General features: G+C 50.8%; 11 protein-coding genes across 11 annotated transcripts; 5 read left to right on the forward strand and 6 right to left on the reverse strand.

The window, feature by feature from the left end:
- Positions 1-166: 166 nt before the first annotated feature.
- N7511_007781 (secretory pathway gdp dissociation inhibitor) lies at positions 167-1959 on the reverse strand (the record flags this gene model as incomplete). The annotated part of the gene is made up of 8 exons (XM_057130158.1): positions 167-264; positions 314-571; positions 619-1170; positions 1222-1567; positions 1618-1645; positions 1705-1764; positions 1821-1845; positions 1914-1959. 8 exons carry the CDS (start codon positions 1957-1959, stop codon positions 176-178), a joined length of 1404 nt encoding a protein of 467 aa, XP_056981941.1. The 3' UTR covers positions 167-175.
- Positions 1960-2272: 313 nt separating this feature from the next.
- On the reverse strand, positions 2273-3163 carry mrpl4 (mitochondrial 54S ribosomal protein uL29m; the record flags this gene model as incomplete). Its single annotated transcript, XM_057130159.1, has 3 exons — positions 2273-2452; positions 2574-2740; positions 2797-3163. 3 exons carry the CDS (start codon positions 3161-3163, stop codon positions 2273-2275), a joined length of 714 nt encoding a protein of 237 aa, XP_056981942.1.
- A 453-nt stretch (positions 3164-3616) lies between these two features.
- N7511_007783 (uncharacterized protein) lies at positions 3617-3958 on the forward strand (the record flags this gene model as incomplete). The annotated part of the gene is made up of 1 exon (XM_057130160.1): positions 3617-3958. One exon carries the CDS (start codon positions 3617-3619, stop codon positions 3956-3958), a length of 342 nt encoding a protein of 113 aa, XP_056981943.1.
- A 5-nt stretch (positions 3959-3963) lies between these two features.
- Positions 3964-5845, forward strand: N7511_007784 (NOT2/NOT3/NOT5 family protein; the record flags this gene model as incomplete). Its single annotated transcript, XM_057130161.1, has 7 exons — positions 3964-4045; positions 4121-4262; positions 4340-4761; positions 4900-4964; positions 5017-5282; positions 5332-5686; positions 5750-5845. The coding sequence occupies 7 exons, from the start codon at positions 3964-3966 to the stop codon at positions 5843-5845; spliced, it is 1428 nt and encodes a 475-aa protein (XP_056981944.1).
- A 283-nt stretch (positions 5846-6128) lies between these two features.
- On the reverse strand, positions 6129-7184 carry gtmA (gliotoxin thiomethyltransferase; the record flags this gene model as incomplete). Its single annotated transcript, XM_057130162.1, has 4 exons — positions 6129-6520; positions 6576-6632; positions 6685-6723; positions 6791-7184. The coding sequence occupies 4 exons, from the start codon at positions 7182-7184 to the stop codon at positions 6129-6131; spliced, it is 882 nt and encodes a 293-aa protein (XP_056981945.1).
- A 685-nt stretch (positions 7185-7869) lies between these two features.
- Positions 7870-11652, forward strand: N7511_007786 (condensin subunit SMC2; the record flags this gene model as incomplete). Its single annotated transcript, XM_057130163.1, has 5 exons — positions 7870-7896; positions 7946-7986; positions 8083-10240; positions 10290-10664; positions 10714-11652. 5 exons carry the CDS (start codon positions 7870-7872, stop codon positions 11650-11652), a joined length of 3540 nt encoding a protein of 1179 aa, XP_056981946.1.
- Positions 11653-12191: 539 nt separating this feature from the next.
- N7511_007787 (CUE domain-containing protein) lies at positions 12192-12884 on the forward strand (the record flags this gene model as incomplete). Its single annotated transcript, XM_057130164.1, has 2 exons — positions 12192-12470; positions 12591-12884. The coding sequence occupies 2 exons, from the start codon at positions 12192-12194 to the stop codon at positions 12882-12884; spliced, it is 573 nt and encodes a 190-aa protein (XP_056981947.1).
- Positions 12885-13223: 339 nt separating this feature from the next.
- On the reverse strand, positions 13224-14144 carry psf2 (DNA replication protein PSF2; the record flags this gene model as incomplete). Its single annotated transcript, XM_057130165.1, has 3 exons — positions 13224-13341; positions 13391-13977; positions 14031-14144. 3 exons carry the CDS (start codon positions 14142-14144, stop codon positions 13224-13226), a joined length of 819 nt encoding a protein of 272 aa, XP_056981948.1.
- Positions 14145-14335: 191 nt separating this feature from the next.
- Positions 14336-16354, forward strand: alg10 (dolichyl-P-Glc:Glc(2)Man(9)GlcNAc(2)-PP-dolichol alpha-1,2- glucosyltransferase; the record flags this gene model as incomplete). The annotated part of the gene is made up of 3 exons (XM_057130166.1): positions 14336-15086; positions 15141-15278; positions 15333-16354. The coding sequence occupies 3 exons, from the start codon at positions 14336-14338 to the stop codon at positions 16352-16354; spliced, it is 1911 nt and encodes a 636-aa protein (XP_056981949.1).
- Positions 16355-17657: 1303 nt separating this feature from the next.
- Positions 17658-20517, reverse strand: N7511_007790 (class I SAM-dependent methyltransferase; the record flags this gene model as incomplete). Its single annotated transcript, XM_057130167.1, has 8 exons — positions 17658-17820; positions 17882-18223; positions 18271-19549; positions 19602-19676; positions 19726-19988; positions 20045-20061; positions 20116-20247; positions 20308-20517. The coding sequence occupies 8 exons, from the start codon at positions 20515-20517 to the stop codon at positions 17658-17660; spliced, it is 2481 nt and encodes an 826-aa protein (XP_056981950.1).
- Positions 20518-21920: 1403 nt separating this feature from the next.
- On the reverse strand, positions 21921-23425 carry N7511_007791 (uncharacterized protein; the record flags this gene model as incomplete). The annotated part of the gene is made up of 2 exons (XM_057130168.1): positions 21921-23101; positions 23161-23425. The coding sequence occupies 2 exons, from the start codon at positions 23423-23425 to the stop codon at positions 21921-21923; spliced, it is 1446 nt and encodes a 481-aa protein (XP_056981951.1).
- Positions 23426-23835: the final 410 nt, after the last annotated feature.

Here is a 23835-nt window from a genome sequence, read left to right on the forward strand (position 1 = left end):
ATCGATTTGTATAGATTGTCTATGAGAAATTTGGGTGATACTGTTGTGATACGCTTGTAATTCTTCATTTGATTTGATAGTGCTAAAAGAGCGGATAACAAAGGAGACCATTGCACATGTCCAAGAGAAATATAGTCAATCTAAACCCTAAATTATCAGAAGACCTGTATGTCCCTTACTCGGCAGCCAGTTGCTGATCCTCACGGAGACCCTCAACCTTAAGCTCCTCGCCAGTGGCACGGCGGTACATATCGCGAACATCATCTAAGAGGTGTTAGTGACGAACCAATGAGATCGGAAGTGATTGTCTTACCAGTTGTAGTCTCGAAGTGTGATGTGGAATCGTAAGACTTGGAAATGAAAATGTTGGACTCCTCGCCGCTCTCGATAGGCTCGTAGAGGGGAATGGGGGGACCCATGAAGGTCTCCTCAATCTTACCCAAGCGGTCAAAGCCGGGCTCGAGCTCGATGTGATGGTTGGCGTCGTTCTCGGCGATGGTGGAGACGATGGCGATGTAGTAGCCCTTGGGGCAGACGTTGTGTGCAGACGAGACCATGGCAATGTAGATATCTAGACTCATTAGTTCGGCGTTTAACCGAATGTAGCGTTCTACTTACCGTGCTTGCGTCCAACCTGGGACTGGGGAATGATAAGCTGCAGGGAGTCGCTGCTGTCGGTCTTATCAATGGGGTGGTTCAGAATACAGATAGCCTTGAGCAGGTATCCGGTAACCTTGGTTTTGTTGGGGAAGTAAGAAGGATCGGCGATAATCTTCTTGGCCTTGGTCTCGAACTTCATGGCCTCAGACTGGTCATCACGGTCCTTCATGGTGGCCTTGATACCGGAGACCTTGCCGTTCTCGTAAAGCACCTCATCGATGTCGGTGTTCAGCATGTAGGTACCACCGTAAATGGCAGACAGACGGGCGAAACCCTGGGGCAACTCGCCAAGTCCGTACAGAGGGTAGATGTATGGCGATTTACCATAACGCGCCATGGAGTTGACGTACAGGCGAATACGGTTAATGGTCTCGACAGCAGCGCCGGGCTGGTTGATGTATCCATCCGAGGGGAACAAAGCCATAGAGTGACCGATGAAATCGCGGGTGTTATCCTCGAGGCTGAACTTATCGTAGACCTCCTTCATGGTACAGGCGTGGATGTTCAATCCTACTTCGCATTAGCCACCGCCTTGAAGCTCGCCCCATCTCAAGTACGTACCCTGGTGACTGGCAGAGTCATCCTCCTTGAAGTCGCCAACCCACTCCAAGAACTTCTTAGCACGTCGCTTCTCGAACATTCCCATCAGAGACGAGCGCAAAGCTTCACCGGCATCCGAGGGCACCTTGGCCACGGTCGCCTTGGGGCCCTTGCCCTGCTGAACATAGCTGCCAGCAATCTGCTTGAACTCAAGGTAACGGGTGACATCGGTGGAGACCAAAATGTTGGTCAACTCTCCATTCGACATGAGCAGCTTAGGGACCAAGTCGATGTTCCAGTCGTTGACCCGTCCATATTTCTTCCAGGGCTCCTCGCCGGGGCGAACGTTGCCGTACTTCTTGAACAACTGCAGAACTCAGTTAGCAGAGCCTCACGAGAATAAACCGGTGTACATACTGTCTCGATGTTGACGGAGGCTGCCTCGCTGTGGTTCAATGTGAGCTGTTTGGATCTTGGGGGGCAAGGTTGACCGAGATCACTTACCCTCCATAGTGGTCATTGCGATCGATGTGAAGAACCTTGCTTCCCTTCACGCTCAGGACACTGTAAAGTAGAATGATGAGTATAGCTCAACCCACCAGCAAGCGTGGGTTACCTACCCAGACAAAACACACTCGGTCAGGCCTGGAAACTGTCAGTTTAAATGGCGGGGTAAGAGGAGCAACACAGCAAAACATCGCGCAGCAACTCACCAGTGCCGAGCACCACCACATCGTACTCGGGGGCAATCTCATCCATGGTTACAAGTGAATAATTGTAGGAGGAAAGAGAAGTTGAAGAGAAAGAAAGTTAAGCTCCCCGCGCAAGCGGTAAAGGGGAACTATTAGGCGGATCCGCCACTAGTGAACCTCCGACACAACAGGGTAATAGACGGATCATTGACAATTTAGAGCCCCTGAGCTGGAACCAAAGCTTTCAGGGGCAGATCTCATTTGAATAATATTGGATACTCATTTTCAAACGTAATGGACATGCGCATTTAATTCCCAGCTAATGTTACATACTAAAATTGGACTCGGGGTGGAGTCTATATACACTCCTACTCGTTGGCCTAGGCCTTAGCCTGCTCTCCAGACATAGGGTGTTCAACCTTTGCCTTCTTGACCTTGGGGGTCGTCTTCTCGGACAAGCTCTCGGGGACATATCCTTTTTCAAGCAGGCGCTTGGCATCCTCGTACGCATACCAACGCTCACGCAGGACGTGCTTCATGTTCTTCATGGTGCTTAGAATCTAGGTGAAATTGTCAGCTAGGATCACCCAACGGAAGTGTGAGCCTGAGCAGGGGTTGGAGTACGATCCAGCTCCAGGCGAATGGGGGGTGTATAAGCTCAAAAGCACGCGCACGACTCACCACTGCGTCTCGTTCACCGGATTCGTATTCACCGTAACCGGGCTTCAAGCGGGTTCGCTCGATATCTGAGGTCATAATACGGTTGCGCTCCCGGACACATACATGCCACAGGGCATGTAGGTCTTCCCAGCTTCGTTCGCGGAGTTCTTGAATAGACCAAGAACGACCTGTATTTGCAATAATAAGCACTGTTCATAAGCCCTGACCAATTGGCTGCACTCACCAAAGCTGTGATCGTATTCTGGAGTGCTCAATGCCTCACGGTTAGGAGGAAAGAATGCCCAGAGTCCGTGGTTGGGTGTTTGTTCACGTGCAATCATATCCTCCGGCGACACAGGCTTTGGTAACTCCCATTTTGACACGGTCAATGGGTGTCGGGGACCGGTGCGGTGGATAGCTGATACACCGCGCTGCTTGCTCTTGTCACGTCGAGGATTGACGGCAACGGAGGCTGTGGAAGAAAAGCTTGAAGACTGGACCGGCGACAGGGTGACGGGAATATGGAGGGACGGCGCAAGGTAGGGAGGAGGCAACGAAGCCCGAGCCAGGCCTCCTAGGCGGCTGGCAAATCGTGGGACCTGCGAATGCATGGTTGTGATGGTTGTCTGGACAGTCGGGATCGGAGACTGTTTGCTGATGGCCTTTTTCGAGGCGGCAAGGCAGTCACGTGCCCAGCGGCAATATCACACTCTTCCCCACGGATGCGACCAACTCACCTAAGAGTCATCGAGTTTCTTGGATATTCGTGTCTTTAGTTCGTACAGCTATTCTCCCACGATCCTGGAGGTCGTTCATATCGAAATATACTGTGCGCGGCCGTCCGATCTTTAACCCAGGCATTCCCCAGCATCCGCGCGTTTAACTGTCCAATCGACTCGACCAGCGGAGCAGTGCCGCATCAAGCGTGAACCAAGAGGCCCTTTGTGGACTGTTCCCCCTCCACAGAGTCTACCCCGGCGTTTTACTCGGTCAATCGTCCTCTGTGATCATTTCCAAGAGATCTTCAAGGTCTCGTCAACTAGCTTCTTGTTGGAGCATCGACTATGAATAGGCCAGGTTCGTCATTTTCCTTTAATGCCCTTGAAACCCTTGTCGTGCCTTATCTTGTACCTCCGCGGAATGCATTGGATCGCGGACTATACCTCGACGATGATCGTGAATGTGCTTGCCAGTCAAAACGGGCCAGCGATTTGAGCATCAAGGAGTTTTGTGCTCCAATGGCACGCCTCGCAGCCGGTGCCTTCATTTGCGACCGAGACATTGCTGCAGGGACACGCCGATACATTCCTGTGGTAGTGTTCCCAGCAAGCGTGTCTCGACGCGAAACGATCGAAGATCGTACTGACTTGTCACGCTTGTGTCAGGACCAGACCCGCATCTGCTAAGAGGCATGCTCGGATTCTCCTCGCAACAGCAAGCACAGGCCCGAGATAATTTACTAGCTTCTGCGCAGTTGCCAAACGGCAAACTTGGTGCGCCTGCCTCTGGCTAAACTTTGGGGACACTCATATTCTTGCCTGAGAAATTGCTAACGTAGGAGTGATTAGGCGGCGCAGCGAATTGGAGCTTCAATCTACCCGTCAGCGGATCATCGAGCCTTCAGAGCAGTCAACAGCGTACAATGGGAACCATGGGGAGTTTCGCACAAAGTCTTGGGGGATCCCAGTCAGCGGCACCGCTAGATCTCTCGTAAGTGCTATCAGGCGAGGCCTGTGGGGCTTTCATTCGGTATCTGGATTGCAAGCTAATGAAATCGGTGGCTTTAGGGAGTTTCCTTCATTATCAGGAGCACCACAACAATCTCAGTCGCAGTCGCAGACCCCTGGTCAGTTGATGTGGGCTAACGCAAGCCAACGTGCTGCTCAACAAACACCTGTTCAAAGGCAACAGCATCCTCCGACGTCGCAACCTCCTTCTCGTACCTCTCAAACCCAAGGTCTTCCCACACCTCAACAGCCGCAACAGCCTCACGACGATATGTTCCCTTCAGGTTCACAATTCGCCAATCGGCTGGATGACTTCAGAAATGGTGGCCAGGGCATCAGTAGCCAATTAGGCGCTGGAGGCCAGCCTCAGACGGGCAATATTGAAGAATTCCCTCCTTTGGGTCGGAACGCTGCCGCCGAACTTCCTCTCGGCCGAACTGGGTCTTTGATGCAGGGTGCAGGCTTCGGGAGCTATGGCGCTGGTATGTTATATCCGAATCTCAATGGGCCCAGTTATGCATAGTTGTACTGCCCAGGGGCTTTGCACACTTCTTAACTGGCAGGAGACCCTGAGAAAACTTCTTGAAGCATTCGAATCAATTTACTGATACCGTGTTTAGGTCTAGGGGCTTCACGGTCACCTGTCAGCCAAGTACCTAATGGTATTCTCGGACAAGAGAAAGATGTAAGGCTTTCCCTGTCTAAATAGCTTTGGAGAAACTCTGACATTTTAACAGGACATGAACAACAATGTCTTGTCAGGACAGCGAAACTTCAGTGACCCACAAGCATTACAACAAAGGCCCTCGGAAGATGCCGATGGCCAAGAAGTCTCTAACGCACCTCAGAGCACAGAACAGCCGCCACTTTCCCAGATGAGCGAGTTAGACAGGTTTGGATTGGCTGGCTTGCTGCGCATGATTCACAGCGAGAGTCCGGATGTTGCAAGTCTCGCCGTTGGCCAAGACCTAATGACTTTAGGGCTAGATTTGAACCAGGCTGAGTATGCATTGCCATTCCCCTGCACTATACATATTTTCTGACAGTCCTAGACCTTTGCATACTTCGTTCGCTACCCCATTCGTATCATCGATGTCAGCAGTTCCTTTGGAACAGGATTTCTCTTTGCCTGCTTGTTACAATGTCGCCAATATCCAACCGCTTCAGTCTCGCATCCCTGGCTTCAGTGATGAGACCCTATTCTACATCTTCTATAGCATGCCCCGTGATATCATGCAGGAACTGGTAGCCGAGGAACTGATGGGCCGCAAATGGCGGTACCACAAGCTCGAACGTTGCTGGCTGACCCGCGACGAAACATATCCCGGCCCCGTTGATGTAGAGCGCGGAGTGAGCGAGCGCGGAGTTTATCTTCTCTGGGACCCCACAAGCTGGAAAAAGATCCGAGTGAGCATACACCGTCGTTTTCCCCGGAACTTCAGAAAAGTTTAGCTAACAGTTTTGACACAGCGCGAGTTCATTCTGCGATACGAAGACTTGGACAACCGGTTGGACCCCAACCGAGGAGCCACTCGCCCAGTTGGCGCAACACATCACGCCTCATGATTTTATATCGAAATTGATATGAGCAAGGTGCGGCGCACAGAATTCTATCAATCAGCACTGGCGTTTGGTTTACTGGTTCTCTGTAATATTGCTCAGTCGCGTGGTCGATAGTACATTGTCATTTGGGAACAGGTTGCGTTGATTCAACGGGGACTAAATGGGCTTTACGGAAATCCAGAGTATGATCATGTGAAATCAATGGCCTTGATGACCTTGCCAATTCAGCGCGGTAGATTTTCTGTCTGTAACGTACACAGTTCTTAATGAACCGTAAATCTTCCGTCTACTGAGGCTTGCGTGCAGTAGAGATAATAGCAATCCACTTCGTCTCAACATCCCCATTCTCGCCGTAAGTATCTAATACATACTTCTCCAATGCTGGACGAACTTTGTCGGCATTTGCCTCGCGTTGCTCCTCCGTCCAGAACGATTTGACGATTAGGCCCACCATCATAATGGTGATATCCGTAAAGCGGGACGACGGCACGCCAATGTTCCTCGATTCTTCGTGGACATTGATGTCCTCTAGCCCACGCTCTTTGAGTTGGAACTCGATCCAGGGAACCGAGTTCCATTCTCCATCGCCTGTGTTGTTGAGAAATTCTTGCGTCGTTGGAAATGGCAAATTTCCGGGTATAGTTGCAACTGCTTTGCGTGCGATTGGAACCCAACCGGCTGTCCTTTTATTAGTTGGGTTCTATGTGGGGAGTTATGGACACTTTAGACTCACGCTCTATCCAGGTCGAGAAGGCGGTCGTTCCCCCAGGCTGCAAGATTCGAACAGTTTCTAAAATCTATCGTTAAATTGGAAACTTCGAAATGGGGTTGAGAGGACTTACCATCAAGAGCATCGAAGGGTTTGGGAATCGCCATGAGAACTTGCAACAAGATCAAAATCAGTTCAATGTTGTCTTTGTACTTAGGGTGTAAGCAAAGGGAGCCCACCGAAAGCAGAAAACACATGAGTGAAGTGATCACTAGGAAGGCCAGTCTCTTGCGCATTCACGACCTTTGTCTCAGCATTCTGCCAGCCTTCCTCTTTCATACGACGGGCAGTGTATTCAAGTAGTGGCTTCGAGATATCTCCACAGGTCAGTTTCCAGTTCTGTTTGATAGAAATATCCAACTTTTCATTCAGAAGACAGGAAATGATGCCTGTGCCACAGGCATTGTCGAGAACAACGAGAGGATGACTTGGTCTAGCCTTTGCATCATAAACTAGCTTGCTCTGTTCAATGAGTGAGTGGCCAAATGTACCGGTAAATTGCTCGGCAGATTTGTACTGGGCAGCAAAAGCCTCGCTTGTGAAGAGGCTTTCGGTGTCAGCCTTGGGAGGCATGGTGGATAGGAAGTATATAGGACTGGAGCGTATATTGATATTTGGAAGACTTCTAAGGACGAGGCGAGTTGAGAGCATGAGGAAAGCTCTAGGTATGAGATCCAAGCAATCTTAAATAAGTTTTGGCCTTGGGATTGAAAAGCAACATGATCTCTCCATGTCATGCTGCTAGGCATGTAAGTGGTAGAAAAGTGTCCGACAATGTCTCCGTGGGTGGAGACTGAGGCCATAATTCGGTTGCTATACATTACACTAAAAGGACCGTTATGATAAATCAAGGGCTTCTGAATGGCTCATTTTAATATCGTAAAATTGTAGGATCCAAAACCAGAGGTGCATAATAGGCAAGTTGATACGTGGTTGGCTGCGTGGCGCAAGTACCCTGGTGAAGTATGTTTTGTTTGGCTGTAATGGTTGAGTCAGAGAGCAATGGAGTCATCAAGCTGCTCATTCTTGCTCATAACCAACAGCTAGTAACTCAGCACAGTAAGTCTCCGATAGGGTTGACAAGAGTCGAAGTCGCCGAGTTTCATACTTCGCCAGCACGTGACGGCCCCGCGCTGACCTCAGCAACAGCGCCAGACCCGAATGGGCAAAGCATAAACAGCTGCTGCGGCAAAACAATCGCGCTTCCCCTCCACTTTCCTCGCATGCACTCTGCGCAGCAGAACGCCGTTCCAGAACCATGAGGATTACGGAAATTGTCATAGACGTGAGTCGCATTGCATGACCTGCATTTCCCGCGCTAATTCTTTTGTCAGGGCTTCAAATCGTACGCCGTGCGTACGGTGATCTCGGGATGGTACGCAATCCTTGTTCAGGCAAAAAGCTGGCTCGGTGTTTCGGCAGGAGCGAGAGTGGGATGAAAGTAACGGACTTAACTAACCGCGCAATGCAGGGACGAGGCGTTCAACTCCATCACTGGCCTGAACGGCAGTGGTAAATCCAACATTCTCGATGCCATTTGTTTCGTACTCGGTATCACCAACATGTCGACCGTTCGCGCACAGAATCTCCAGGACCTCATTTACAAGCGAGGTCAAGCCGGTGTCACCAAAGCCAGCGTTACGATCGTATTCGACAACCGAGATACAGCGAAATCGCCGATCGGATTCGAGGAATATGCGAATATCTCAGTCACTCGCCAGATTGTGCTGGGCGGCACGAGCAAATATTTGATCAACGGTCACCGCGCACAGCAGCAAACCGTCCAGAACCTGTTCCAGAGTGTTCAGCTGAATATCAACAACCCCAACTTCCTGATTATGCAAGGTCGCATCACAAAGGTCTTGAATATGAAGGCAGTCGAGATTCTGTCGATGATTGAGGAGGCAGCCGGTACACGAATGTTCGAGGATCGCAGGGAAAAGGCCAACCGGACAATGGGAAAGAAAGAACTGAAGCTGCGCGAGATCGAGGAATTGCTGAAAGAAGAAATCGAGCCTAAGCTTGAGAAGCTTAGGTCGGAGAAGCGAGCTTTCCTTGACTTCCAACAAACACAAAATGATCTTGAGCGTCTGACTCGACTTGTTGTTGCTCATGACTATGTTCGTGGCGGCGAGCGACTGCGAGTTGCGGGTGACGATTGCGAGAACAAACGCAGTAAAGTTCAATATCTGGAGGACAACGCATCCAAGCTCAAGAATGAGATCGCCTACTTGGAGGAGGACGTGAAGCGAGTGCGCACAGCTCGCGACAAGGAACTTCGGAAAGGCGGAAAGTTCCAGGGACTGGAGGATGAAGTTAAGAATTACTCGCATGAGCTAGTTCGATTGACTACTGTGTTTGATCTGAAGAATGCGAGCATGGACGAGGAAAGAGAAAAGCGAACGACCATCCAAAGTACCGTCACAGAGCTTGAAAAGGTCTTGAAGGAGAAACGAAAGATTTACGAAAAGGTCCAGGCCCAATACGATGCCGCCAAATCCGAACTCGACGCGCAGAACGTCGAGGTGGAGCAAAAAGAGGAACTGCTCCAGACACTTCAAACCGGTGTTGCTTCAAAGGAAGGCCAAGAGAGTGGCTACCAGGGTCAGCTGCAGGATGCCCGCAACCGAGCAAGCAATGCCGCAACAGAACAAGAGCAGGGCAAGCTCAAAATTAATCACTTTGAGAAGAGGATCAAAGAGGAAGAGCCTCGCGCAAAGAAGGCGAAGGAGCAAAACTCCGGCCTCCTTCGTGACCTCGAAGGTCTCAAAACACAAGCCAGTAAGCTTGAGTCAGAGCTCACCCGGCTTGGATTTGAACCTGGAAAGGAGGAACAGATCTATCAGGAGCAGACAGGGTTGCAGCGCGACATTCGTGAGCTCCGACAAAGGGCTGATGCTCTCAAGCGACAGGCAGCGAACATCGATTTTAATTACTCAGACCCCCATCCCAACTTCGACCGGTCCAAAGTTAAAGGTCTAGTTGCTCAGCTCTTTACTCTCAACAAAGATCAGGTTCCTGCTGCGACTGCCTTGGAAATCTGTGCTGGAGGTCGTCTTTACAACGTGGTTGTCGACAGTGCAGAGACTGGTACACAGCTGCTTCAAAAAGGAAAATTGCGCAAGCGTGTGACTATTATTCCCCTTAATAAGATATCCGCGTTCAAGGCCTCAGCGGAAAAAATTGGAGCTGCCCAGAATCTTGCCCCCGGAAAGGTTGACCTTGCCTTGTCTTTGATTGGACACGACGAAGATGTTTTGGCTGCTATGAACTACGTGTTCGGTAACACACTTATCTGTCAAGATGCCAACACAGCCAAGAAGGTGACCTTTGATCCGTCTGTTCGGATGAAGAGTGTTACGCTGGAGGGTGATGTTTACGATCCGTCTGGAACTCTTTCTGGTGGAAGCTCCCCTAATTCCAGTGGAGTTCTCGTTACTTTGCAGAAGTTGAATGAAATCACCAAAGAGATGCGAAGCAAGGAGCGTCAACTGGCCACTTTAGAGGACCACATGAACAAGGAAAAGAAGAAACTCGATGCTGTTCGCTCAATTAAACAGAACTTGGATCTCAAGACCCATGAGATCAGACTTACCGAGGAACAGATCAATAGCAACTCTTCATCCTCAGTATGTATTTATGCTCGTCTAATTATGTGATCGTGCTAACCCGTCTCAGATTATCCAAGCCGTCGAAGAGATGAGAGCAAACATCGAGCAACTGAAGAAAGACATCGCCGACGCAAAGGTTCGCCAAGCCGAAGCATCCAAGGATATTAAGCGGATTGAGAAAGACATGAGCGAGTTTAGCGACAACAAAGACAACAAACTCGCAGAATTGGAAGCCTCACTCGCCAAACTCAAGAAGAGTCTGACCAAGAATTCTAGCTCGGTCAAGGAGCTGCAGAAGGAATTGCAGACCACCAGACTGGACTCCGAACAAGTCGGTAGTGATTTGTCTGCCGCCGAGGAGCAGTTGGTTGAATCCGACAACACCTTGAAGGCTCAACTAGAAGAAATAGAGTCACAGACACGAGAGCAGACCCGCTTAAAGGTAAGTGTCATTTTACTAAAATTGAAGATCATAGTGCTGACAAGTACAGGATGCTCACGATGTTGCACAAGCCCAACTCGATGATGAGAGGGCTAAATTGACTGGCTTCGATGAAGAACTACGAGAATTGGAGGAAGCGATGCAGTCCAAATCCTCTCAGATCACCGAAGAAGGCCTTGAAGCGCAAAAACTTGGTCATCAGCTCGAAAAGCTACAAAAAGATCAGTACACTGCAAGTCAGGCTGTAGCTCACATGGAACAAGAGCACGAGTGGATTGCGGACGAAAAGGAGCATTTCGGACGCGCCAACACACCTTACCACTTCCAGAACCAAAACATCGCTGAGTGCAAGTCAACACTACGGAACTTGACTGAGCGATCTCAGGGCATGAAGAAAAAGATCAACCCCAAGGTCATGAACATGATTGACAGCGTTGAAAAGAAGGAAGCTGCACTCAAGAACATGATGAAGACGGTCACTCGCGATAAGCGCAAGATTGAAGAAACCATCATCAACCTTAATGAATACAAGAAGGAGGCTCTTCACAAGACCTGGGTCAAGGTCAACGGCGACTTCGGACAAATCTTCAGCGAGCTTCTACCCGGCAGTTTTGCCAAGCTCGATCCCCCAGAAGGCAAAGATATCACCGACGGTCTGGAAGTCAAGGTGTCCCTGGGCAAGGTCTGGAAGCAGAGCTTGACAGAACTCAGTGGTGGTCAACGTTCTCTCATTGCCCTATCGCTGATTATGGCACTCCTGCAGTTCAAACCCGCGCCTATGTACATCCTGGACGAGGTTGATGCTGCTCTGGATTTGTCACACACCCAGAACATTGGTCGGTTGATTAAGACTCGTTTCAAGGGATCTCAGTTCATTGTCGTCTCACTGAAGGATGGCATGTTCCAAAATGCCAACCGTATCTTCCGTACGAGGTTCAGCGAGGGTACTAGTATCGTTCAGGCGCTGACCCCGGCCGATTTGAAATGAGTATGAGCATGAGCATGAGCATGGATTTGAGCACACTTGTCTATAGTTTTCTTCCCCCCCTCTTTCTTGGCCTATTGGGGTTCTTGTTATGACGTTTGGCAGACGGTGTTTTCGGACTGATGAAAGTTTTGGTTATGGATGGGAATGGATTTCTGTTCACGATATATGCATTGCGAAAGGTGCTTTCGCTTCTCTGTTGAACATTGTTGTGTAGATTGCCCTGATGCTGTAGGCGTACATAAAGATAAGAGTTGAAGAGTTGTATACTCCGACATCCGACTCCGCAACTTGTCAGGCACGTGTTGTTCACCGATCTTCCCGACCCCAGCGCCACTTTCCCAAGCCGCTCTTGCGATTCTTGCTGAATGATCTCGCATTGCGCCCTGATACCCTAATATACTTAGCTTATTCTCAATTCTCTTCGATCTTATATTGGTCACGTCACGCCCTCCCACACGACATCCTACCTTTCTCGGAATCGTTCCGCCAACTACGCGAGAACCCGGAAGCCTGACTCAACCGCGCGCAGATCCGACACAATGACAGACGACGAGCCCTCACTGAATATCCCTTCGCTTCTTACTCTAGCGGTCGTCTCGTTCTTCGTCCTCCGATGGTTCTTTAACCGCGATGACGCCCCCGCAGGAAGCAACCGAGGCCGGGGCCGTGGGAATGTCGTCGATCCGGCGCAGGTAGAACAGATCTCACAAATGTTCCCTCAGCTGAGTACGCGAGATATCATGTGGGATTTGCAGCGTAATGGAGGAAGCGTCGCTGCGACAACAGAGCGGATCTTGACAGGACGTGGACTGGAAACTGTACGTGTGGCACCCGATACTGTCATTTGCTTCGCTGGCTGGCGTTGGTGGCAACTTGACTTCAGACGAGGTCTCAGACGAGACGAGACAACGAGAGTATTGACTAACAAATCCATATAGCCACCACCTTCATTCCAACCCCAGGTCGCAATCCCCTCCGCCACCATCCTCGCTGCGCAGACCGCTACGGCCCCGGCACCCAAAGCAAACGGACAGGACTTGATTTCCCGATACAACCTGAGCGCAAAGGCATCCAGCAATGCAGAGCCAGAAGCGCAGCCGGCGACACCATCCAAGTCTGCTTGGTCTCAGAATAAGGAGGAGCGTCAGCGACTGCTTCAAAAGCGCCGGGACGACATGATTCTTGCTGCGCGGAGGAAGATGGCGCAGAAGAACGAGGGCAGTGCCCAATGAGACGACAATCACCATGATCTGGCTATTTAGGGCTTTGTTTTACGGTGTGATGCTGATATTCCTGGCCAAATCTGTACCCTCTCTTCTCCATTCCTTCACTTCCACTACCTCGCCCCGTTTGTATTAAAGCGTTTGCATTGCTGTATGGTGTTAGGTAAATTGGAATAGCCTTGGTTATAACCGTTGGTCATCGTCAGTCCAGGGACTAGGGTATAAGTTATCGGATTATGTACATGAACGTCGTGTTTTTTTTTTGGGAAGCATTGGTCTGCGTCACATATGCACCGTTGAACTCCAAATAAATGATGCCCCCAAAAGGAAAGGGTTCTCCCAATGCGCTTAGAACTCCATGTAATCTTCTTCCTCGTCGTCGTTTTGTGTGTCGTCGTATCCGCCATTGGCTCTTTGCTCGGCCATCTGTTCGCGTCGTGCTTGTTCTTTAGAAGAGCCGATTTTCCTGCGATAATTAGCATTGATCTTGTTGAAAGGGTCTAGATCAAACATACCGGAGACCATCCACCACGCCAGTGACGAACCCTCGCTCCTCGCCCAACTCCATAGAACCAACGCCCGTCAAAGCAACACCACCGCCACCAGTGGCTGCAGCATCTAAAACATCGACACCGGACCTCATCTTCGCCATGCGCACTTCTCGCAAATCTTTCAGTAATCGGCGAATCTGGTCCGGGTCCATTAGATCGTCGCTCGCAGCATCGAGAAGCATGTTCCCAACCTCGACCCAGTGGAACGGTAGTGAAGGGGCATCCCGTGAGGAATTCACAGGTTGTGCTGTATTGTGTGGTAGGAAGGGCGGCGCAGCATAGTATCGATTGCCATCTGGAGTATACTGAGGCCGAGCAGTTGGTTCTTGGCCACGGTCTAGAACGCTGGGTTGGCCGGGCAGCGGAGGAGGTGGAGAGAAAGCGTTCTGATAATCCTGGTGTCCAGATTCAACCTCGAGAATAAGACTAAGAGACTCTGGGTGTAGCCAGGGTGGTGGTATGATATTCGCACGGCGTTGGCGTTTGAGTAGAAGTGCGAGCCAGAGGGGGAGGGCAGCACGTCGTGGAGGGATCAGAGGTTCAACGGGGCCCTAAGATAGTCAATTTCATACGTCCAGTTCAAAATGGTCGTGGATATAGTTACTCCTAGTAATTCAAGCCCCTCGAGGCGCTGTCGAGGCACAATAGTCACGGATTCCATCTCCGCCAGAAAAGCAATCTCCGACGCCGTAACGCCCCGCGGCAAAGGGAATGCCATTGTGCTCTCGAGAACAATACACAAGAAATAAGAAACAAGCTGGGATCACACACGACTTCGATCTGGGTGTGTCCGAACGCCAACTCGCGTCGGCGGAATGGCGTTTGGTCCGTTTGCACTCCCCATCTTCAAGTTCCAAGCTCCCGCCTTCACTTCACCACACTTGGCCTCTGCCAATTGAAGAGCTGAGCATGGTTTCACCCGATGAATCCCAGCTCAGTCGAGCTGCGCGCTATGCCGTTCCTTTCGGTTTGCTGCTCATCCCCCTCTGGATGATCCGTGTCAACGCGGTTGTCCCGGAGCCATACCTCGACGAGGTATTTCACGCTCCCCAGGCTCAGGCATACTGGGCGCACAAGTGGGAGCAATGGGATCCAAAGCTGACTACCCCGCCGGGTCTGTATCTGTGGTCTTACGTGCTCTGCGCGGCGTTGCTTCTGCTTCGTGGTGAGCCGACGAAGCTCACAACCGAGGTTCTACGTATGACGAATGTTGCTACTACTGCTATCTTCCTTCCTTGGAGTTTGCAGGCGCTGCTCGATAAAATTCAGAAGGTGAAGAATGACCGGAACTTGAGCTCGTATTTGGGTCATACTGCGTTGAACATTTGCTTGTTCCCACCGTTGTTCTTTTTCTCGGGTCTGTACTATACAGACATTCTTGCCCTTCTCGCCGTGGTTGAGGCCTACAATTGGGATCTCAAGAGGAGCTCGGGTGGTATTCTGCCGACGCTGGGCTTCTTGGCCTTCGGTTTGGCTGCACTTGTCTGTCGGCAGACGAATATCTTTTGGATCTCTGTCTTCTTTGGTGGACTTCAAGTTGTCCGGAATATTACAACGTCGTCTTCTACTTGCTCTTCGTCTAAGATCTCTAAGATCGTGAAACAGGGAATGCAGCAGAACGAGCTCTATGATCCTCTGGTCTCGGAAGCTACCTTGGCTGGTGAGTCAATGTGACAGAGCATACATAGCGTGCAGATACTAACATAGGCATTAGACTACTTCAAGACCATCATCTCATTCACAGCTGTTGCTGCGAAGAGACCATTTGCTGTGCTCATCTCTGTTATTCCTCATCTCATTGTCCTCGCTGCCTTCGGTGGTTTTGTGATTTGGAACAACGGTGTCGTCTTAGGTGGGTTTATATGATCTGGAGAGTGTGCGCAAGCAGAGGCTAACAAAAAACCAGGCCACAAAGAGTTCCATACTGCGAGCATTCACTTGGCCCAGATGCTATACATCTGGCCTTACTTTGCCTTCTTCTCGTGGCCACTTTTCGTGATACCTCTGATCAACATCCTTGTCCCCAAGAAGTCTATCCCCGAGTCTCTGGATCTGGGCTGGCCAGCAAAGCAGAGAAAACTTCCATCATACAAAGCTGTCCTAGCTGTGATTCCTCTCATGCTTGCCGTGGTTCATTTCAACACCATCGTGCACCCCTTCACCCTCGCTGATAACCGCCACTATGTATTCTACGTGTTCCGCCTTCTCCTTAACATCCACCCAGCAGTAAAGTACGCCGCAGTCTTGGTGTACTTCCTCTCCGGCTGGACTGTGATTTCGGCCTTTGGATTCTCTACTCTGGTCGTGGCACCCAAATTGATGCGCGTCCCAGAGAAGCCTGCACCAACTGCCTCTACTCCTGCTCCTGCTCCAGCTCCGGCCCCTACCCCAGCCCCTACTCCTGCACCAGCAGCCAAACCTACTCAGCCTTCCCAGCCACCTAAGGGAACAAAGAGGACCACCCGACCCAACCGCAAGCCTGCCCCCAAACCCAAACAACCAGATGAACAACCCAAGACCAACACCATCGATCCAAATGATCCCGCAGTCATCGCCAGGATCCAACGATCGATCCTGACACGCCAAAAGACCCAGCTCGAAGCACCCCGTGTCAGCTTCGTCCTAATCTGGCTTGCCGCAACCGCATTGTCCCTCATCACTGCACCCCTGGTTGAACCCCGCTACTTCATCATCCCCTGGGTGATGTGGCGTCTCCATCTGCCCCCATCACCAGGTCTGCTCAAGTACCGAATCACCCGTCCTCGCAATGAAGAAGACAAGCGCGCTGCTGACTTCGTGGTCAACTCTCCCAAATTCCTGGAGACGGCTTGGTTCTTGCTCATCAACTTGGTGACTGGTTATGTCTTCTTGTACAAGGGCTTCGAGTGGCCCCAGGAGCCTGGAAAAATCCAGCGCTTCATGTGGTGATTTGGACATGCATTGCTGATCCATCGGTTGGTTCTATACCATGGGTCGTTGTATCATAGGACTTTAAAAATCTGTACTCATACTGTCAATTCATTAATTACAATTACAATTCCAGCTCAAGCTCCCAGTTTCGATGTCTCCTGTCATATCAATCCAATTCAATATATTGCCTATTTCTTAATACAACAACCCAAATCCAATCCAACTCCAAGCAAAAGGTTCCAAGCTCCAAATTCCACCCATATATATTCCCCTATCATGATCCCCAAACTAATCATAATCATAACCACAGCCACACACACCACTCAAGTAAAATCATCCCAGAACCCCAGCCATAGGCGCACAAACCGCCGACCCTACAAACCAACGCAAAAGGTCAGCCCCAATACAAGAGAGCTCTCTAATGATTCCACTCCATTCATGAGCGATGGACAAAAAAGCAAAACATACCAGGGGCAACAGGAACCATAACAGCCCAAACCTCCCGACAAGAACAATTGACGCCCATGATATGTTCACATTTCGCCAGGGGGCGGCCAGCTCTCGGGACCCGTTTCATTGGTCGGTCGTAGTGGGTGCATTTTGTTGATCTGTGGCCGCGGATGCAGGAGGAGCTGGGTTGTTAGATAGATATATAGATGTAGATGTGGATATGGATATGAATTGTGGTGGAAGTATGACAAGAAGAAGACGTGGGAGGTCTTACCAGGACCATTTGTCGCCTTTGGAGTCGAATGGCATTGTTTGATATATTATTGGGTATAGATGTGGCGAAGTGAGTGAGGGAGTGTGTAGAGGATAGGGTGATATAAGGGGAACAATGAACTAAACAGTTGATTTAGATTGAAGGGTAGAACCAACACCCAAGACCTTAAAGCACAAGGAACGAATAACTGGCGCAAATGTGCTCAAATGCGCGGGGGATAAAATTGAAGAGATCGGCGTGATCTGCAGGGATCTCCATAGCCAAGGGTGTCTATACAGCTACAGCTCCAGCTACAATCGAAGCCATGAAAACACTAGAATAATGATGAGAATATCAAATGTTCTTAATGATGGCGTGAACTAGGAACTGAAGAGCATATCGGCTCCCTCGCAAAACAAATCGAAGTCGAACCCCAGACTCCGTCGCTTTTAAGTCAGAAACAACACGCCTCATCTTATCTTAACTCCATTCCAAATCATAGGTATCATGGCCCGAGGACAAAGCACAAGCATGCACAGAGCAGAGCAGCAGTCTTATCGAAAACAGAAGCAGAAGCAGACGGGGATGAGAGAAACATAAAAAACAAGCAGAATGGGTTCAAAGCTTCAGGTCCAAGTCCAAGTCCTCCACGCTGCCAGATCGCTTGGCTGTAGGGATGGCGCTGTCAGGCAAGGAGAGGGCGGACATGGTGCGCTGGTTCTTTGGTCGGGAGATGTCTTCGGTCTTGGTGCAGATCCAGGTGGAGGCGTACATGTTCACACTGGATTGGTTAGAGTTTCGAACGCATGTAAAGTGGATAGCTGGGGGTGGAGCTAGCTTACCGGTCAATGCATGTGCCTGGGAAGCGGGCTCCCACGCGACGAGCGGAGAATCCGTTCTCTTCAAAGTGCTTGATGTACCAGGGATCGATACTTGCTGAGCGGAGGAGGATGCGGCCGCCCTTCTTCAAAGCGTGGTTGAATGTACGGGCTTGGGCGGGGGCTGCGTCTCCGCTGGGGTCGAACCAGTCCATGGAGTCCATGACCACGGCGATGGTTAGGGTTCCTGGGGTGATACGGTTGATCACTTCGTTGATCTCATCAGTGTGGATGCGCAGACCATCGAATGCACCGGGCGTAGAAAGCTTGACATGTGCCTGAGGAGATAGGTAGGTAGGGTGGCATCTATGACGATTAGCAAGAGCTCTGTCAATACTTTCAAGTCAACATACCTCCGAGAGAATTTGCCCTGGACACAAAGGAAGTAGAAGTAGTTGTCGTTGCTGATGAGAGTATCATTGATGACGGGGTCGAGCGTGTTGACAACATACTCCCAGATGGACTGGCCACTGATATCCTTTCCGATCTTCATATCCTCGGTCAAACCATTGCGACGGAAGAAGTCATCTACAATCATGTTTCGCTGGTTGCGAGGCACACCCGCTGCCTTCCAGGCAAACCACTCAGTACTGACAATAGCCCAGTGCAGAGGCCGGCTCATGAGAACGCGGCGGATGCGAGGCCAGATTTCACGTTGCTCGGCGAGAGTTTGTGCTTCACACATCTTGCGGACTTCGCCCTGCAGTCCGAATATATTGAAGAGCCAGCGGACCATGCGAATCGCATGACGGGAGCCACCAGTCTCGTAGAGACCGTGGCCAGAAGTGGAAGTGAAGGTGTGAGTATGCTCGAGCCAGTATTGGAAAGCTTGGCTGGAGAGATGGGGACTGAGCTTGGAGATGAGCAGCTCGCGGAATTGCGGGTGCTTGCCCTCACCGAAGATCTTCCACATGTCCCGGTGGCCGAGGGCTGTGTAGCTGGCAACCTTCAGCTCAAGGAGATGGTTCTGGTTAGGATTCAGGTCCACGGCATGAACCCGACGGGGACTCTTCTGTAGGTAGTCGAGGATATTATCACCGGCACTTGTGATAGCGAGAATGACATCGTCTTTGCCAATGTTCAAAAGTCGGTGGTCAACCCGGGGGTCCTCCCAGGTGAATGCGTAAATGTACTCATTTTGGAACTGGGTGTGCTTGGGAAGCATGTCGTTGTAGTGAATGCGGTAATGCTGGTTCTGGTAGAATGACGATGGAAGCGGCAGGTTTGCACTCAAGTTAATGACTGCAGACTCATACGCCTTAGACCGGATCTCCTGCGAGCTGCTCACAACTGCCTGGTCCATTTCCTGCTTGTGATTGGCAGGAAGCAGGTAGGGAGACTCGGTGAAAGAGGCATCCAACTTCTCAATTGACTGGCTCGACGGGGTAGATTGAATTTCCTTAGGGCAGCCGACAAAGATGTAGTATGGAATACCACCAAGAAGGTAGTTACGCTCACTGGCAGAAATGACGGTTCCAAACTTGTACTCGAGGTAGTCACGACGAGCAGCCTCGAGACTGACACGATCGAAATCGAACCAGGCTCTCCAGAAAACACGTCCGAGCCAATTCACATGACGGTTGAAGGCACCACCAGTGTAATTGCGACAGGAAACATCCACAATGCTTTGAACTGTATCGGGGTTAGAACGGAGCTTCAGGATATCACAAAGAAAGTTGCTTACCATAGAAATCACAGACACCCAGAATGCCAGTCGATTTCAGGCGAGAGGTCAATGAATCGACAACGCTGTAATAATCTGAAAGAGTCAACGCCATGCCTTGTTTAGCGTTCCCACCAATACTTACCAGGAATCATGGATAGACTGTAGCTCATAGTAACCAAGTCGACCGCATCATTTGCATTTACATTCACAGAGCGAGGATCAACAACCCTCTCCGGAAGACGGAATGACCGAGCATCCTGGCACAGAACAGTGACATTCTTCCACCCAAGACGCTCGAACCGCTGGCGGGCAACTTCACAGAGCGACGGAGAAAGATCGACCAGGTACACTTGCTCGAAGAATTTGTCCACGGGAAGGAAAGTCGCCATCGCCTCAATATTGTATCTGTTCCGAGTCAGCTTCCAGTTCAACCATTGTAACCAATCTGCCTCTCTGCCTACCCAGTGCCGCCACCAACCTAAGAACGTGTCAGCCCTAAATGTCCATCGAGTCACTCCAATCGCACACTCACATCCACCCAAACTGCCTTTCCATTCTTGATATCCTTAGTTCCAACCTTGTGCTTCAACTGCGCCGCCACAAGACCGAGCATGTCCTCCCGACCACAGAGAAGACGACGACGGGTAGCATCGTACACGGCAGCCTGCAGCGAGAAGTCAGTCACCAGTCTGATCCCACCCAATCCCACCCACTCCCAACCCACCTGAGTCTTGTAGAAGCTCTCCAAAGCATCCTGCTGATCCCCAGCCTTCTTGTCATGGGGTTTGATAAAGTTGGCCCAAATGAACTTGAGGTACGGTCCCGCCCACGTATTAGCGACCTTGACCCGTTGTTGCGACAGCAAGAGAACGAGCGCCACGAGAGCAAAGACGGACAAGGCCGCCGTGGCGATGTAAATATGCATCCAATCCATTCTGCAAGCAATGTGCAATGTGCAATCTGCAAGAAGCAAGGAGTGTTACAAAGTCAAGAGAAAGAGAGAAGACATGGATTCATATAGAGGAAGAGCACGAGATCGGAGCGCAGGAGCCACATCACGGGGAGGAAGAAGACAGCTCCTCCTATCACGGAGACACATGGGTGGAGAGAGAGAAAGAGAGAGAGAGAGAGGAGGGGCAGGTACAAAGGACTTGGGGGTTGCGTGCAGGGACGGTAGTGGTTGGAGGTAGTCAGTACATGGAGACGATAGTATCTATTTCCGGGAGCGTGTCGAGGATAAGTGGGTATAGAGTAGCATAGATTAGGATAGTACAGTAGAGCATGTAGCATATAGCAAATAGCAAATAGTATACCGTAGAGAGAGCCAACTTTAAGCGCATTTGGGTTCCTGCAGTAGCCTCAGTTGAGCCAGTCACGGACGTGCCCGTTGCCATGTGCTGCTTGGCACTGCCCCGTCGGGCTCGTGGGGGCCATGGCTGCCCCTGATAGGCTGTGCTGGGCCCTAACTCCCAGGGTCTACGGGAGCCAATCAAGGCCCCGGGTGCCGGCACATTGGGGGTTCCCCAGATTTGATGGGATCCCGCATCTAGGCTACGGGGGGATCTTGGGGTTCTTATCTTTGATTTCGTGGATAATCGGACGGTAGATATTGCATTGGTTCTTTTGTTAGGAAATCGCGGCTAAGTTCTAAGTATCGTTGAGTCCGTTTTGGGTTATAAGTGTATAACTTATATGACCGCTGGACTCCTAACCAGAGCCGTGATCGTTAACATCGACTGACACTGTAGAGCGACATCTTTCTCTCCCTCATTGAGCCCCGCCTCGTCATATAAAGATCAACAATATCGGAGTCTCTCGGTTTGAATAGGATCCACCCGAGACGCTGGCGATCAACGTGTATGGCACCCACTCAGGGCTCCATGTACGTGCATGCTGCGACAATCATGCTCAGTTATTGTCTCAAGTATCTCAATTTGACTTCATACTTGAAAATTGGGCCCACGCTACAGTATGCTTCCATAAAATCCAAAATGAAGATATGCCCAAGATCGGCCGTGGCGTTGCTTGAATCTACAGTGAGCTCTTTGGCTGCGAGTCCGGAAGGTAAAGCCAGTCTGTTCAAGTCAAGACAAGCAAGTGGAAGAAAGAACCCAAGACGCGGAACTGTTGACTACATGTGTATAGCTAATCCAAGTATCAGAAGAAAGCCTTGGCCAAGGCCCAAAGTACGAGGAGAAGGTGAGAGAACTGATTTAATTGCATGCGCAGAACGCCTTTTTCCTCATTGCTTAGACGCCAGACCCAGTAATCTAGATACTTCAAGAATCAATGTTCAAGAAACGATCCCATTATACATAAACCAAATGCCGGTCAAATCTACTCGTCGTCGCTCATGCGAGTATCTTCGGCTGGCTGATCGGCATCATCGTTTTCAATCGGTTGCTCCTCCTCGACCGTAGGTTCGGGCGGCATTTGGCTCGCGAACTTAGGGTCGACCTGCAGACGGTGCGTAGCCCGCTTGTATATCTCTTGCTCGTCGGGGTCACGGACAGTAACGTGCATCTGGTCGACTTGCTCCTCGGGCTCTTCCTGCTGGGTGGATGCAGGTGCCAGACCGGCCTGGGCGATGGTACGGGCACGTTCGGGCTTGAGACGGGCCTTGCCAATGATGGGGTAGTAGTAGGCGGCCAGTTGTCTGGTATCGCCGTCTTTGGGGGTGAAGAGAGTCATTGCGATATCTTTCTGCTCGGTGCTGAAGGACTGCGCGCTTGTGGCGTAGGTGCGGGCTCGATCGTAGCGGAAGTATTTGTTGCCGTCGGCCTCGTGCGTGTAAAGGTCTGAGTCGTGTCGGTCTGGATGAGTCAGACTCATGCTTGTGTGGATCTTCTTCAGAGCATCGACCTTCTCAGGTAAGAATAGGCGGTAGTCGAAGGGTACGGGGCCCGGGTGAGGGTAGATATTGGGGTTCGCTTCGTGAAGAGCCACCTTGGACTCGTGCTCGTGAACGATACGCTGCTCTGGTGCTGCTGGGCTCAGCAGACCAAGTTCCATGCGCTTGTCCCGCTTGCCGGCGACGGCTGCCACAGGCGCCTTGTCGAACTTGAATTGAAGGAAACCTCCGGGTTCGGGGAAGCCTTCCAGGTCAGGCATGACGGGGAAGAAGCCGACTGGCTTCAGTTTGGGATTATCAGGATGCACTGGGTTTGCCCAAGCATCCACTTCCGCCTTTGTGGGAGGTAGGCCTCGGACGCGATTCTCAGTATCCTCGCCAGTATGCTTGCTCTGCGGGTAGGCAATGTCGAATCCCTTGGTAATGAACTTCTTGACATGCTTGGGGTCGTCGACTGAAGGCTTTGCTTTCTTACTGGGCCGTGCCTGCGCTTTGGCAGGTACAGCAGCTCCAGCTCCAGCGGTGCGGTCGACGGAGATATGCTGTGTGCGGCGAAGGAAGCTGACATTGGTATTCTTCTGTACGGGGTTGCGGAGTTGGTCGATGCTCATAAGGAGTGGAAGATCAGCTGGGTCGATAGGCTGAGGGGTTTCGGGGGCCATGATAGCTATAACAGACAGATTAGTCTCAATTATGCGATTTGATAAACATTCAGTTTGCACATACCACTCTCATCGCCCAAATGTAAACCTGGAATACCGACAAGGTCAATGGGCATTCCACCTTCAGCGTCGACATCGATGTTTGGCTCCTCGCGACGCGCCAGGTTGGATGCAAATCCGGGGGTGAGGAAGCGGCTTAAGCCCTCGTGCGGGATATCGAGGAACTTGGGGGGCATGTCTGGAGGAGGAAGATCATTGCGATAGCGCAACGAGGCAATATAGTCTTGGTGGAAGCTCCCGGAGGACTGTCCATCTTTGGACTTGGACATCTTGTTGTCCGATGCGGTCTTTTAGACAAGGACTGTTGGCGAGTTGATCTTGAGAGCTGTCGTCGCAAACCTACGTGTCGGTATGGGACCGAGGTAATGGCTGAGAGATCAAATTCGAGTTGTAATGCCCTGGATGCCCAATATTCCAATCTTTCAGAACAGGGCCTTTCTTCGGACTGCGACAGCTGGGGGCGGGTTGAATCAATTGAAGCTGGACGATGCAGAGCGAATTGCGGCCGCCAGAGAATCATCATTTTGCCGACTTCTACCGCCCTCACATTATACACGCTTGGAGTCACCTCACGAACTGGGAGCGTTTCTCATGCGCCAATCGTATTATATTTGTTTATGTGTCCATGATTCTAAATCTTGTATAGAAAATCCGCCATCAAGGGAATATTGCAAGTTCG

This window comes from Penicillium nucicola (assembly GCF_028828085.1).
Source record: "Penicillium nucicola strain IBT 29836 chromosome Unknown utg000008l, whole genome shotgun sequence".
NCBI classification, from domain to species: domain Eukaryota; kingdom Fungi; phylum Ascomycota; class Eurotiomycetes; order Eurotiales; family Aspergillaceae; genus Penicillium; species Penicillium nucicola.